The 16,706-nt window shown below is 44.4% G+C and overlaps 1 protein-coding gene across 3 annotated transcripts in view; it reads right to left on the bottom strand.

Annotated features, from left to right (window-relative positions):
• The window catches only part of NDE1 (nudE neurodevelopment protein 1), a 33,477-nt gene that overhangs the window by 7,229 nt on the left and 9,542 nt on the right, over positions 1 to 16,706 (bottom strand). For all 3 annotated transcript variants that reach the window (XM_032328680.1, XM_032328681.1, XM_032328682.1), the window contains exon 4: positions 11,374 to 11,522. In XM_032328680.1, the coding sequence (XP_032184571.1) occupies positions 11,374 to 11,522 (149 nt within the window). The remainder of the gene's footprint in view (positions 1 to 11,373; positions 11,523 to 16,706) is intronic.

Genomic DNA, 16,706 nt, shown 5'->3' on the forward strand with positions numbered 1-16,706 from the left:
TCACAATGCAAATCGCTATTCAGAATATCCCACTAAAATCCATACACAACTTAATAATGTACATTTAAACAGGGAGAAGAGCCCATCTTTAATTTTTCAGTTACCTTAAACAAATCAAAATGCCTTCCTAAAAACCACTACCTCTTGTGACCAGTACAGACATTTCACTGGAATGCTATTAAAGGCACTGAGAAGTGCTGTAATAAAGAAATGTGTCTAACTCTGAGGCACAGAGCAGGTGGCTTGCCCACACAGTTGCCTTATGTGCAAAGCACAGGTAAGTCACAGTACCTTCACATGGAGGTGGGGGTGTCAGAGGGCAAGTAATACATGAAGCCCCCAACAGATGTTTCGCACATGAGTCCTCAATAAATGCCAGCGGTATTTTTTTCCTTAAGGGTTTTATTTATTTATTTGACAGAAAGAGACAGAGCAAGAGAGGGAACACAAGCAGGGCGAGTGGGAGAAGGAGAAGCTGGCTTCCTGCTGAGCAGGGAGCCTAATGTGGGGCTCAAACCCAGGACCCTGGGATCATGACCATTTGGATCATGAGCCAAAAGCAGACACTTAATGACTGAGCGATCCAGGTGCCCCAATGCCAGCAATTTTTATTAGTGACCCTGTGTTTGCCTTCAGAAGAACTTTAACATGCTGTTAATTGTTATCTCAAGGTGGTTGGAAGTGTATGTTTGGAGCAGAGCCCCAGAAAACCTGGCTCTTCAACGTAAGACCAGCTAATAACGGCTCTTGGGCAGCTTAACCTTATCTTTAACCGCTGGTCCCGCAATCACAAAATAAGGATCAGTTCATGAATTCATCCATGCAACACATCCTGCTGTGTCCAGACTGAATTGTGTTCCTACCCTCCCCCTCAAAGGGTCTTCAGAGAAAAATAAAGTTACCAAAAGTGCTTAAATAAAAACAACAAAGGAATGACATTTAGGTGCATAATACTGGAATCAGTTAAAATCACCCTAAAGGCCTGACATGTCAAACAACAAATGAAAAAGATAAAATGCGTAGCAATTCATGTAACAGCAAAAACATAGGATTTTACCACAGGGCACAGAAGTCCTGGTGAAATGTAGATGTATGGTGTTTGTGAAGAGAAAGACCCAACATCACAAAGAAATCCATTCTCCATTAAGTTACCAGATAGTTCAGCATCCTTCCCAAAATATTAATAGGTTTTCGTTGGGGACAGTAGCACAGGGGTCTGATGAAGAAGAGCACATGATAATAAAATACGAATGGGGCACCTGGGTGGCAAGGTGGGTTAAAGCCTCTGCCTTTGGCTCAGGTCATGATCCTGGAGTCCTGGGATCAAGCCCCACATCGCGGCTCTCTGCTCAGCAGGAGGCCTGCTCCCCACCGCCCCGCCCCCTGCCTCTCTGCCTACTTGGGATATCTGTCAAATAAATAAATAAAAATCTTTAAAAAAAAAAAAAAGTAAAGTAAAGTAAGAATGACCAGAAGCACTCTGAAAAAGCGAGAAGAGCTCTCCCGGATATAAAGAACACACTGTCATAAATCCTCAATGGAAAGTTGAGGTGGTGTGGCATTAAACAGTTATGGGGGCAGACTGGGAAGACCCCAAGATCCAGAAATACATCAAAATACAGAGGAGAACTTAACTTATGATAAAAGCGACACTGCAAACATTGATGAAAAGATGGTTGATTCAGGGGAACCTGAGTGGCTCAGTGGGTTAAGCCTCTGCCTTCAGTTCAGGTCATCATCTCAGGGTCCTGGGATCAAGCCCCGCATCAGGCTCCTTGCTCAGCGGGGAGTCTGCTTCTCCCTCTACACCTCTCCCCCAGTTGTGCCCACTCTCTCTCTAATAAATAAACTCTTAAAAAAGAAAAAGACAGAGGCGCCTGGGTTGCTCAGTGGGTTAAAGCCTCTACCTTCAGCTCGGGTCATGATCCCAGGGTCCTGGGATTGAACCCCTCTCTCTCTCTCTCTGCCTACCTCTCTGCCTACTTGTGATCTCTGTTTGTCAAATAAATAAATAAAATCTTAAAAGAAAGAAAGAAAGACAGACAGAAACAAAGAAAGAGAGAGATGGTTGGCTCAATTCCAGGTTTGAAGTCTACTAAATAGCCACCCAGAAAAAATTAGCACTGGCTCCATACATCATACTACACCCCAAGATAAATTGAATCAAAAGTTTCAACACCTCCGTATTTGGTCAGAATCTATTACTGGCTTCAGGAATGCCAGAGAACTACGGACCAACTTAACGGAGTTTCTGAACCAATGTGGATCGATCCTCATCATGACCATACATGACTATATAGTCAGCGCTGGTAATACCAGTGGGGCACAGCACTTAGATGTGCTGTCACTGTGGGAATACTGGCTCTCTAAGAAAGGTAAGCATCCTGTAGCTGTAACTGGGGTGAAAATGGCTTCGTGTGCTTCTTTTGTTAAGATTCTGTCAACTGATATATTAAAAGTGTATTTATCAGAACAGGAAAATGCTGTGTACCCAGTCTGCAAACTGGTAATCTCCTATACCATTACTGAGAACTGGAAAAGAGCTAGATTTTCGGTAAAGGTGACTATTATGAAATACATTTGGTAGATAACTAAGAACATTCTTTTTGAGCCAATAAATGCTTTAAAAATCTACGTATCAGCCCCATGCATCAGAGTGGCTGGTGCCAAAAGAACAGTAAGCAACAAGAACCAGTGGGGACTGGAAACATTGGACCTTTTGTTCACTGCCTGTGAGAAGGTGAAATGGTGGGTCATTACAAAAACAGTGTGGAGGTACCTTAAAAACTTAAAGATGGGCGGCCCATGGGGCGCCCGGGTGGCTCAGTGGGTTAAAGCCTCTGCCTTCAGCTCAGGTCATGATCCCAGGGTCCTGGGAAGGAGTCCCACATCGGGCTCTCTGCTCAGCGGAGAGCCTAATTCTCTGCTTACCTGTGATCTCTCTTTGTCAAATAAATAAAAATTAAAAAATCTTTAAAAAAAAAAAAAAAGATGGAGGGGACCCTGGGTGGCTCACTCAGCTAGGTAACTGACTCGTGGTTTTTTGGCTTAGGTCGTGATCTCAGAGTTAGGAGATCGAGCCCTGCGTCGTGCTGTGTGCTTAGAGTGGAGTCTGCTCAGGACTCCTTCGTCTCCCTCTGCCCCTCTTGCCTGCTCTCTCTCGCAAATACATAAATAAATCTTAAAAAAAAAAAAATGGAATGATAATTTCATTTACCATGTATGTTAAATTTACATGTAAATTCCATTTACCAGTATGATCTAGCAATCACACTGCTGGACGTATATTCACAAGATGTGAGGGGCACCTGGGTGGCTCAGTGGGTTAAAAGCCTCTGCCTTTGGCTTGGGTCATGATCTTAGGGTCCTGGGATCGAGCCCCGCATTAGGCTCTCTGCTCAGCAAGGAGCCTGCTTCCCTTCCTCTCTCTCTGCCTGCCTCTCTGTCTACTTGTGATCTCTCTCTGTCAAATAAATAAAAATCTTTTTTTAAAAAATAAAGTTGCTTTTTTAAAAAAAATTTTATTTATTTGACAGAGAGAGAGAGAGAGAGATCACAAGTAGGCAGAGAGGCAGGCAGGGAGAGAGAGGGAAGGAAGCAGGCTCCCTGCAGAGCAGAGAGCCCGATGGGGGGCTCGATACCAGGACCCTGGGATCATGACCTGAGCCGAAGGCAGAAGCTTTAGCCCATTGAGCCACCAAGGTGCCCCATAAATAAAAATCTTAAAAAAAAAAAAAAAAAAGAGAAGAAGAAGAAGAAGAAGTGAAAGCAGGATCTCAAAGAGATATTTGTACTCTTGTGTGCATAAAAGCATCATTCACAACAAAGAAGCAGAATTGACCCCAATATCCACGAACAAATACAGGGATCAAGAGAATGTGGTATATATGGTTGATTTTTGAACAACACAGGGGCAATGGGCACCAACCCCTCACATAGTCAAAAATCTGTGTATAACTCTCGACTCTGAAAAATTAACTACTTATTGCCTACAATCAACCAAAAGCCTTACCGACAACATGAGCAGTTAATTAACACAAATTAGTTATGCCTTATGTATTACATACTGTACTCTACAATAGAGTATGCTAAAGAAAATGCTATTAAGTAAATTGTGAGACAAAATACATTTATAGTACTACACTACATCTATTGAAAAAAAAATTGCCTATGAGAGTGGATCCATGCAGTTCAAACCTGCACTGGGTCCACTCTAAGTACGTAGGAATATTATGCACCCTTAAAAAAGAAAAGGAAATCCTGTTGCATGCTACAACATGGGTGAGTCTCAAGGGCACTAGGCTAAGAAAATAATTTGTCCCACAAGAGGACAAATACTGCAGGATCCACTCCTACAGAGTATCCACAGTAGGGAAAAATCACAGAAAGCAGAAAGGTGATTACCAAGGGCCGGAGGGAGAACAGAAGAGGATTTAGTGCTTAGTGGGTGCAAGTCGCAATGTTGCAGGATGACAAAGGTGTGGAGAGCTGTTGCACAATCATATGAACACACTTAATGCTACTCAACTATACACTTAACACTGGCTGGGGCGCCCAGCTGGCTCAGTCAGTCGGGCATCTGCCTTCAGCTCAGGTCATGATCTCAGGGTCCTGGGATTGAGCCCCGCATCAGGCTCTCTGCTTCGCAGGGAGTCTCCATCTCCCTCTCACCCTGATGTTACCCCTGCTTGTGCTCTCCCTCTGTCAAATAAATAAATAAATAAAATCTTTTAAAAAATGGTTATGGTGGTGAATATGATGGTGTGTTTTTATCACAAGTTTCTTGGAAATGTCTATATAACCATAACACATAGAACAGTAAAGTTAGATAAAATTAATGTTTATCTTTGTACAATTTTTCTGTATCTTAGCTTTCATATGTTAAACAAAAAATAACCTTTAAGGAATGTATTTAATTTTTAGTTACTTCCAATGAGGCCCTGAGTCTTTCAAGTTTATCCCCTAACTAAAAGTCAGTCATTTCGTTTTACAGATGTACAGCAGAATAGCTTTAGCAAGCAAATACCTGGTAAGGCCAAGAAATTATTGTTCTTGAAGTAATTGGTCAAATATTCAAAATATTACTATTAAAATTTTACAATAAAGAATCAGATTTTTTTTAATGTATTTATTTGACAGAGATCACAAGCAAGCAGGCAGAGAGAGAGAGAGGAAGAAGCAGGCTCCCCACTGAGGGGGGAGCCCGATGCGGGGCTCGATCCCAGGACCCCGAGATCATGACCTGAGCCGAAGGTAGAGGCTTTAACCCACTGAGCCACCCAGGCACCCCAAGAATCAGATTTTTATATTTTTAATAAAATTTCAATATTCCAGAACTTTATGCATTCTATTATTATTTTATTTATTTGGCAGACAGAGATCACAGTAGGCAGAGAGGCAGGCAGAGAGAGAGGAGGAAGCAGGCTCCCCACTGAGCAGAGAGCCCGATGCAGGGCTCGATCCCAGGACCCTGAGATCATGACCTGAGCTGAAGACAGAGGCTTAACCCACTGAGCCACCCAGGCGCCCCACTTTATGCATTCTGTGATGAAGATCTGGGCCTCCCTTCTACCTCCTCTGATTTTAACACCAAACAATTCAGCATTTGGCCAGAATGTCAATGCAATACGCCTTTAATTTTAAAAAATATAAAGAAATGGAAGAAAAGGAAAAGGAAGCACAGACTAATTGCTTTACAAACCTTAGACTGCAGAAAGCCCTCCCAACTGACTGATACGTCTCATTACAGAGAAATCAAATCACTTTTCCCAGTAACATACACAAAAAAGCCAGAAGACAAACGTAAATGCCAAATATTTTCAATTTGTATCAGGAATATAGAATGATCCTCTAGAAATGAAAAACAGCAGCCAAGATGAAAAATAGGCAAAGATAAAGAGTTCATAGAAAAAGAAATAAAACAGTTCTTAAATTAGGAAAAGGAATCAGCAACACTTTTAACTGACTGTTACTTGTAACTGAGTAACTTGTAACACTGTTACACTTGTAACACTGTAACTTGCAACTGAGAAACGTGCCCATTGGTCACTTACTAAACTGGCGGAAATGCAAAGTTTGAAAACCACTCTGTTAGCGAAGTTATTTGGAAATGAGGAATTTACATACATACCTGCTGGGAATATAAAGTGATACAGCCACAAAAAGAACAAATGGGCAAAACCACCAAAATCACATATGCATCTATTGCTAGACCCAGCAGTTTTACTTGTGGGCACCCATGTTACAGATAAAATCTGGGCAAGCCACGTTTAGGATTCATTACAACAATGCTTATCACTGCCCAAGAATGTGAATGTAGCAGACATCCATCCACAGGGGACTGGACAAATAAATTATTATGTACTATGCAACACCAACCATACAATAGAATATTATGCATTTGGGGAAAAAAAGAACAAAGAATGCTGTGTCCTGAAAGATCTCCAAGATGTACTGTTATGTGAAAGAAGATGTACAATGGCATGTACAGAATGCTCTTTGCAAGAGGGGGAGGGTAAGATGAATTTTCATTTTTATTCGCTCTTTGGGAGGGAGTTAAAGATGAATTTTCTATTTTATTTGCTTGAATTTGCATAAAAATACCTCTACTCTTTGTATATTATGTTGGAACCCATGAATGTACTCTGTCTTCACGGTAGACTGCATTAATGGTCCTAATTCTTCAACGGTCCTAGACCCACATCCTTGCTACCGCCTCACTGTGCTTGGAATGTACTGTCCCACCTCCTGGCTTGGGCCATGTGACTTGCTTTGATCAAAGAAACACCCGTGAAAACAATGGTATGCCCAGTGGCTTGTGAATATACTACAAAGTCATGGTAATCAAGTTATTATGGTATTAGTATAGTAATTCATAAATCGTACACTCCACCAAAATAAAGAATCCTGAATGACGGGGCACCTGGGTGGCTCAGTGCATTAAAGCCTCTGCTTTCAGCTCAGGTCGTGATCCCAGGGTCCTGGGATCGAGCCCTGCATCGGGCTCTCTGCTCATGGGGGAGCCTGCTCCCCCCCACCCCCGCCTGCCTCTCTGCCTACTTGTGACCTCTGTCAAATAAATAAATAAAATCTTAAAAAAAAAAAAAAAAGCTTTCAGAATCCAGAATGAGATCCCAGGATATGTCAGAGATTAACATATGCTGGGGATGGGTTAAATTCAATGGAAAAAATGAGTATTTAATAAATAGGACTGGTACAATGGGCTATCTATGTACTGAAAATAAAATTGGACCCACGTCTTGTAGTAGACAAATAAATTTCAGGCAGATTAAAAATATAAGTATAAAACAAATAATAAAAAAGTCCTATAACAAAATTTAAGAGAAGACATGCACAATCAAGGGATCAAAGAGATTTCCCTAGTGCAGTCTGGACACCTAGAAGCTAAAAAAGGAGATATAAACGGGATGACCTAAAAATGACAATTATTTGTATGGAAAATGATACCAGAGACAAAGCAAAAGACGAGATTATTCTATGAGAAATATTTTTCATGCAAGACAAGAGATGAGAGGCAAAAATATACAAAGAGGGGTGCCTGGGTGGCTCAGTTGGTTAAGTGACTGCCTTTGGCTCAGGTCATGATCCTGGAGTCCCGGGATCGAGTCCCGACTCGGGCTCCCTGCTTAGCGGGGAGTCTGCTTCTCCCTCTGACCTTCCCCTCTCATACTCTTTGTCATCCTCTGTCTCTCTCAAATAAACAAATAAATAATATGCAAAGAGCTCTGATAAATGGATGAGAAAAGAGATCCCACTTCTGATCAGGCTAAGCTGCCAGAGATCACAACTACAAACTCCGGGTCCAACAGCCACATTCTGAAGGCACAGGCAACAACGGGCGCCAATACTCAGAAGAAAGAAACAGCAGTGGGTGAATGTCACCTCTCTGCCAGTGTTTTGCCGACAGCTCCGGTGAAAGAAAGCCACCATCACAGTCAAATTCTCATCTAAAGTCTTCCCACATCTTGGACTAATCCCTGAACCATACCTATACTTAGCAGGCCTGAGGCAGCCTGGTTAAGGCTAAGAGAATCAAACAGATTTCAGCTACTGCCCATGAAGCAGGAAGTTGGGAGTGTTAGTTCAGCCTAGTTAATAGACCAGGAAAAAAAAAAACAACCAAATACATAATCCATAGTTTCTGCAACGCATCATTCATAATGTCCAGAATTCAAGATGACTCAACAGGACACGGGAAGAGCACAAAAAATGGGACCCAAACTCAGGAGAAAAGGCACTCAGTGGAAATAGCCCTAAGATAGCCAAGATGTTAGAACTAGCAGAAAAGGACTTTAAAGTAGCTATTGTAGCTATGTACAAGAATATAAAGACAGGGGCACCTGGGTGGCTCGGTCTGTTAAGTGCTTGACTCTTGATATTGGCTCAGGTCATGATCTCCGGGTTGTGAGATCGAGCCCCGTGTCAGGCTCTGCACTCAGTGGGGAGTCTGCTTGGGATTCTCTCTCTCTCTCTCTGCTCATGTGTTCTCTCAGATAAATAAATCTTTAAAAAAATAAATAAAGGAAATCTTAAAAACTGTGCACAGTGAAGTTTCCTTATAAATAAATAAAGGAAATCTTTAAAAAAAAGGTGGCAGGGATGCCTGGATGGCTCAGTCGGTTAAGCATCTGCTTTTTGCTCAGGTCATGGTCCCAGAGTCCTGGGATCGAGCCCCACATCAAACTCCCTGCTCAGCAAAGAGCCTGCTTCTCCCTCTCCCCTGCCTGCTACTCCCCTGCTTGTGCTCTCTCCTGCTCTGTCAAACAAATAAATGAAATCTTAAAAAAAAAAAAAAAAAAGGAAATTCAGAACTGAAAAAACTGGCTTATCAGCAGATTGAGAAGAGTCAGTGAACTTGAAACCAGATCAATAGAAATTATCCAATTTGAAGAACCAAACGAAAAAAAGATTGGGGGGGGGTAGAAAGGAAGAGGCTGTGTGACAATATCAAAAGGACTTATGTGTGCATAGTTGGTGTCCCAGAAGGCCAGAAGAGAGAAAATGGGGCAGCACAAATCTTTGAGAAATGATGACCAAAGTTAAGTTAAGCAAAAAGAGAAATTTACAGACTAAGGAAGTCCAGATATCAAGATAAATACATATAGGGGCGCCTGGCTGGCTCAGTCGGTAGAGCAGCTAACTCTCAATCTCAGGGGCATGAGTTCGAGCCCCATGTTGGCTGAAGAGATTAAAAGGAAATTTTAAAAAATCAATTCTGGTTAAATCCAACAATTTAAAAAAATGTGAAGTACATATAAAATTGAAGCGTGGGGCGCCTGAGTGGCTCAGTGGGTTAAAGGTCTTGGGATTGAGGGAACCTGCTTCCTCCCCTCTCTCTCTGCCTATTTCTCTGTCTACTTGTGATCTCTCTCTCTGTCAAATAAGTAAATAAAATCTTTAAATAAATAAATAAATAAATAATCAAAGCGTATCAGGAACTGCAGCAAACAAAAAATTAAGAGAGAATCTGAGAGTGGCCAGAAAAAAAACATATTATATACTGGAAAGTAACGATTCAAATGACCTCTAACTTCCGACCTGAACCAAGGAAACCACATGACAGCGGAACAATCCACTGAATGAGAAAAAAACAAAAAAACCTGTCAACCCAGAGTTCTACATCCAGTGGATGTACCTTTCAAGAATGAAAAGAAAAGGACATTTTTGAAAAACTAAAATAAGGAAACTTCACTGTTCACAGGCCTGTGCTGCAAGAAATCCTAAGGGAAGTTCTTCAAGCTGAAGGGAGAGGGGGAAACCCAGGGTCTTAGGAAGGAATGAACCAGAAATGGTACCTATGTGGGAAATATGAAAGCCCATCTTTTTACTCTCATTTCTTTAAAATATACTTGGCTTTTTAAAGCAAAAATTATGGGGCACCTGGGTGACTCAGTGGGTTAAAGCCTCTGCCTTTGGCTCAGGTCATGATCTCAGGGTCCTGGGATCAAGCCCCACTTTGGGCTCTCTGCTCAGCAGGGAGCCTGCTTCCCCCTCTCTCTCTGCCTGCCTCTCTGCCTACTTGTGATCTGTCAAATAAATAAGTAAAATCTTTAAAAAATTTAAAAAAAAAGCAAAAATCATAGCAACGTATTGTGGAATCCACAGCATTTGTAGACTTAACAATATTATGGGTATAGCAGAAAGTTCAAGGATAATAAAAATGAAACTGTAAGACTGCAAGGCTATTGTATTTTATAGGAAGTGGTATGATGAAATATATGCTTAAAAAAAAAAAAAAAAAAGCAAAGCAACCCCTAAAAAATAATGCAGGGGATGGGGCACCTGGGGGGCTCAGTTGGTTGAGCGTTTGACTCGATCTCAGCTCAGGCCCTGATCTCCGGGTTCTGAGTTCAAACCCTGCACTGGGCTCCATGCTCGGTGTGAAGCCTATTTAAACTAGTAATAATATTATTATTAACAGGAACTCAGGGGACTATGGGGGCAACACAAAGGTTCCATATCTTAATAAGAGCACGCAATGAACATAGACACAATTTGCCCAAAATGATGGAACTATATGCTTAAAATCTGTGCATATCACTATAAGTAATTTATATCTAATTTTTTTAAGGTTTTTATTTATTTATTTGAAAGAGAGAGATCACAAGTAGGCAGAGAGGCAGGCAGAGAGAGAGGGGGAAGCAGGCTCCCCGCTGAGCAGAGAGCCCGACGTGGGGCTCAATCCCAGGACCCTGAGACCATGACCTGAGCCGAAGGCAGAGGCTTTAACCCATGGAGCCACCCAGGTGCCCCAATTTATATCTAATTTTTAAAGTGTTTTCATTGAACAAAAAAAGGGGGCCTGGCACAGAGTAGTTATTCAATAAATATTAGTTACAATTGTTAGTATTCTGCTGAACAAAACAACATCAATTTAAGAAATCCTGTTCTTGGGGTGCCTGGGTGGCTCAGTCGGTTAAGTGTCGGCCTTTCAGCTTGGGTCATGGTCCCGGGGTCCTGAGTTCAAGCCCCATGTCGGGTTCCCTGCTCAGGAGGGCATCTCCTCCTACTGCCTCTGTCCCACTCCCCTGCTCATGCTCACTCTCTCTCGAATAAATAAAATTTTTTGTTGGGCTGCAAAGATTTATTTATTTTGCTGCAAAAAGCTTTATTGTTTGTTCTTTCCCAAATAAATAAAATCTTAAAAAAAAAAATCCTGTTCTCTGCGCATGTTGACCTTAGGGCGGTGTGGAGCACATGCTTGTCCTTCTGCCTGGGATGTTCTCACCTCATCCCCTTCCCTGGATGATGTCTCCGCATCCCCTGGTCTTAGCCCAAAGGCCACCTCCCGACATTCACCTGCCGACGGCTGGCGAGTGCAGCCCCAAACCTGTCCCCTCCTTCCCGACATACCGTTTTGCTCTTTCCAAGTCATCGTTTGCTTGCTCCAGCTCTCGGATGTATTTCTGAAGTTGATCCTTAATTGCTTTGGTCTGGGCAAGGTCGTCCTCCAAGGCTGAGATCTGCCGGTAGCCTTCCGAGTGCTGCGTTTCCAACTTCTCCTGGAGGACAAAGTCGACACTGGGCGTGGGATTTAAGACTTCTGATGAGCTGTGCTTACCTCCTTTCCCTGTCACTTCTTCAAAATACTGAGGGATTAATCCTGGAACGGACGCTCCCCGGTTGGAGTGGACACTGTTGTTGTGAGGTTGTGAGCGTCCGATCCTCCCTGGGCACACGACTGGGCTGCACCGATTTCTTCAGCGGCTCTAGCTCTCCCCTATCTTAGGAGCTTTATGGGATGGTCTTTGTATCACACTAAGGAGACTCCAGACATTCTTGCAGCCCTCCCACCACAGCCAGGACACACGACTAACCTCAGCCAGTAGAACCTTCTCTCCACAGTCATGGACTCTAAATCCAGGGAGGGCAGATGGCGAGAACGAGGGGCCACCATTCAAAGTCGTTATGTCCCAAGTGCTTCCTGCCTTCTGGCCCACAAGCATCTTATACCCGGCCCCCTCCCAAACGTGGTCCCTGCAGCCTCTGGGCATCAAGAAGACCCCAACAATCTTCAACACAATTACTTCGCTCAAGGTGTCCACAGCTATGGGAAGCCACATAGACCTCTCCATGCCTCATCCACAAGGGTAACAAACCCACTTCCCGTGACATCCCCGGATTGTGTATCAGGAATCACAATAACTTTGGTGGCTTGTGCCTCGCCCTAAGAGCAGGAAACCATGTACTTAGTCTGACAACTGTTCTAACTTTGTGACCGACGACACGCTCCCTGCAGCATGGGGGAGTTAAAGAGGACTTCTGGACCTTTGGGGGGAAGGAAGGAAGGAAACAAAACAAAACCCACAACCTGTTATTAATTATCAAGAGAGCTTGGTGTGATCTGACTAGTACTTTCCAAGGCGAGGAAGGGTCAGATGACTTCACGATCGGTCACTGCCCAGTTTCAGCCAGCTAACATTCATTCACTGCATGCTTACTCGGGGCCAGCTCCTGGGCTCAGGATAATACTTGGGTTGGCTCATTTAATGCTACTTCAGAGATGTGAACAGAGGCTACTTCATTAGCCCAAAGTCATTTGGTAGCAAATGACTGAGCCAAGATCCAATCTGGGCTCCTGGGGCTAGAGCTCATTAAACAACTGTGCTAGGGCGCCTGGGTGGCTCAGTGGGTTGGGCCGCTGCCTTTGGCTCAGGTCGTGATCTCAGGGTCCTGGGATCGAGTCCCGCATCGGGTTCTCTGCTCCGTGGGGAGACTACTTCCTCCTCTCTCTCTCTCTGCCTGCCTCTCTGCCTACTTGTGATCTCTCTGTGTCAAGTGAATAAATAAAATCTTAAAAAAAAATAAAATAAAATAAACAACTGTGCTAAACTGCCCTCAAACATCTCCTCCTGGGCCACAAAGGTATCGATCGCACACGCACACGTGTACACACACACACACACACACATATTCTGCTCTGGCTACTCTTTCAAACCACCTTCCTTCACCAAACACCCTCACTGCTTTCCCTTCACCTACACACAAAACATGTCCCACCGGAAAGGCCCAAAGTCTAATTAGAAAGTTTGAGGGCAGCTGGCTGGCTCAGCTGGTAGAGTATGCGACCCTTCATCTTAGGGTCGTGAGTTCGAGCCCCACACTGGGTGTGGAGATTACTTAAAAATTAAAATCTTTTTTTTTTTTTAAAGATTTTTTTTCCCCAAATATTTTATTTATTTATTTGACACAGAGAGAGAGAGATCACAAGTAGGCAGAGAGGAAGGCAGAGAAAGGGGCGGGGGGGAAGCAGGTTCCCGCGGAGCAGAGAGCCTGATGCGGGGCTCAATCCCAGAACCCCGAGATCATGACCCGAGCCGAAGGCAGAGGCTTAACCCACTGAGCCACCCAGGCGCCCCTAAAGATTTTATTTATTTGACAGAGAGAGATCACAAGTAGGCGCAGAGAGACAGAGAGAGAGGGAGGAGGAAGCAGGCTCCCTGCTGAGCAGAGAGCCTGATGTGGGACTCGATCCCAGAACTCTGAGATCATGACCTGAGCTGAAGGCAGAGGCTTAACCCACTGAGCCACCCAGGTGCCCCTAAAAATTAAAATCTTAAAAAAAAACCCAAAATACACACACACAAAACAAAACAGGGTGCCTGGGTGGCTCAGTGGGTTAAGCAGCTGCCTTTGATTCAGGTCATGATCTTAGGGTCCTGGGGTTGAGACCCACATTGGGCTCCCTGCTCAGCAGAAAGGCTGCTTCTCCCTCTCCCTCTGTCTGCCGCTCTGCTTACTTGTGCTGTCAAATAAATAAAATCTTAAAAAAAAAAAAAAAAGAAAGAAAAAAAAGAAAGAAAGGAAGCTTGAAAAACAGACACACTCTTCTTTCCTCAATCGAGTAAACACAGGCGTTGCTAGAAAACAGTTGGGATGTAGGGGAGAATGACATAATGGTGCCTGGGCCAGAGAGGCGTGGTGAGAAGAGCTCCCACAGAACAAGCAGATCATTTACAGGGTGGGGACAGGGAGGGCATGCCACATCCTCACCCTGCTCCGTCCCCTCTGATGCTCTGTTTCCTGGCCATGAGCGGAGCAAGCAACTCTGCTCCAGCAAGGAGGGGCCGACCAAGCTGCACGCAAGGACCAGTTCCCAGGGCTGGCTCTGAGGGCCCCACACCCTTTCTCTGGGTGCATCTCCAAACAAAACAGGAGCGCTGGGAGCCGCTGTCATTACCCCAATTCAGATGCAGGTTCCAAGATGATGCAGTTAACGGGCTTCTCCGCCAGCATCAAGATTCAAATGATGGCCTTTGAACTTGTAGACATGAAAAGCCGTTGCTCAATATTGTGCTTTCATTTGGGGCTAATTCTAATAAGCGGTCAGCTGATGGAGGCATCAACAGACGCTCTGTTTGATCCTTTACAGGCCTTCTCATTCAACTTGTGATGAATAAGCCAGTTGTCAAGAAGGCTCTGTGGAGAACATTTCTCTGAGGTGACGGACACATATTTGCTGGTGGCAGTTTATCTATTTTTTAAAGTAATCTGGGGCTCAAGATTACTTTTTTAAATTTAAATTTAAAATTACTTTTAAATTTAAAATTACTTTTAAATTTAAATTACGTTTTAAAGTCATCTCAGGCTCGAACTCACGACCCCGAGACCCTGAGTTACGCGCTCCAACAATGAAGCCAGCCAGGTGCCCCGGTGGCAGTTCTATTCCCTCGGACATTTCTCTTGTTCTCCTGCTCTGTGCTCTGCATCTCTGGCATCTGTCAGGCGGTTGTCATGAAGGGGCGTTTGCAGGTTCAAGGGCTTGGTCTTAAAGCAGTTACTTCATCATTGCTTCGACGGGGGTCTGCCTCGGTGGAGGCCCGGTCCCACTCCCGACTGTCGTTCGTACCGTCCATCTGCCTTCCACTCGGCTTCCGCTCCCTGAGTCCCCTTCAAGTTAAGCATGATGACTCCTCAGTGCCTGTGGCAGGGGTTGGGCTGTCCACAAAACGAGTGACACGGGGATGCCTCGGTGGCTCAGTAGGTTAAGCCACTGCCTTCGGCTCAGGTCATGATCTCAGAGTCTGGGATCGAGTCTCACCTCGGGCTCTCTGCTCAGCGGGGAGCCTGCTTCTCCCTCTGCCTCTGCCTGCCTCTCTGCCTACTTGTGTGCTCGCATGCTCTCTGACAAATAAATAAATAAAATCTAAAAAAACAACAAAAAAAAACAAAAACGAGAGGCGCGGGCCAGGTGTAGGGATAAAGCAAAGGGCACTTATCCTCCTGTGTCAGGGATGGAGCTGGGGGACAGTAGTGGGGACTGGGACGGGCTGGTGAATGCTTGCTCCGTCTCGGCCGCCGCTACCTGGCTTTTCGCTGGTGTGGAAGAATGCAGGTCTGGCATGCTTTTCCTTAAGGAAAGTCAGAAATCCAGATTTTTATACAAAGACTTACAACTTTGAATATTAACTGCTTAAACGCTAGGGGCGCCTGGGTGGCTCCGTTGGTTAAGCATCCAATTCTTGATTTTGGCTCAGGTCATGACCTCAGGGTCCTGAGATCGAGCCCCACGTGGGGTTCTGTATTCAGGGTGAAGTGGGCTTGAGAGTGTCCCTCCGCCCCTCCCCCAGCTCACATGAGAACTCTCTAAATAAAATCTTTAAAAAACACTACAGAAATCAGTTTTACTATCAAAAGAATGAACTGTAAACAAACCCTCAACTCTATTTAGTAACCGCAAGCTGAAGTACTTACAGAGAAGCGTATAGCTGTCTGCAAGTCACTTTGAAACGCATTAGAAAACCAGATTGAGGGGCGCCTGGGTGGCTCAGTGGGTTAAGTCACTGCCTTCGGCTCAGGTCATGATCTCAGGGTCCTGGGATCGAGTCCCGCATTGGGCTCTCTGCTCAGTGGGGAGCCTGCTTCCCTCTCTCTCTCTGCCTGCCTCTCCATCTACTGTCAAATAAATAAATAAATAAAATATTAAAAAAAAAAAGAAAACCAGATTGATGGATGGATAAACAGGAAATAAAAATCAATTATGACAAAGTTTATTGCCAGAGCCTAGGTGGTGGATATACAGGTGGTCCCTGGAAAATTCTTTCAACCTTGCACTGTGCTTGGAAATTGTCATGATAAAACATTGAATAAAAGCCACAGAAGGCTAAGCAAAAAACGCCAGTGGGTCAGACCTGCACATGTCCAGGGTGGGCTCTGTGGTCTATGACATGAAAAGCTTACACTCCACTGCTCAGCTTCTGATGTCTTTGGGGTTTTTCCTCTGCCCCTCCCATCTCTCAATGCCCAACCCATTGTGGATCCCACTTTTTCCCATCTGTGACTAAAGCCGGGATGCTCAGGTCTGCTAGACATCCATTCTTGTCTCTGTCTACAGAAGGTCCGGATTAACTCTTCACTAACCCCTCTGCCCCAACCTGCTGGGGATGTGTGCACGTGCCCACACACTCCCCTCACCTTCAACCACCAGTTCAAATCCCTCCCAGCTCCCCCATGAAGCTGTCTCCAGCTCATGGAGACCCTTCTCGGAGAAGCATCTCTCGATCAATACTACGTAATTGAGCATCTTTTCTTTAAGTTCTTTTGGGGTTAGCTTTGTCTTCCTCACAAAGCTTCCAGAACGCTAGGAGCACATCTGCTTCCACTACCCACCCTTGGTTCTTCTTCCCTAGTAGCTTGGGGACTACCACACTGGGCAGCATAATCTGGACTTTGTATGACCTGAAGGT

This window comes from Mustela erminea, chromosome 20 (genome assembly GCF_009829155.1).
Source record: "Mustela erminea isolate mMusErm1 chromosome 20, mMusErm1.Pri, whole genome shotgun sequence".
Taxonomy (NCBI): domain Eukaryota; kingdom Metazoa; phylum Chordata; class Mammalia; order Carnivora; family Mustelidae; genus Mustela; species Mustela erminea.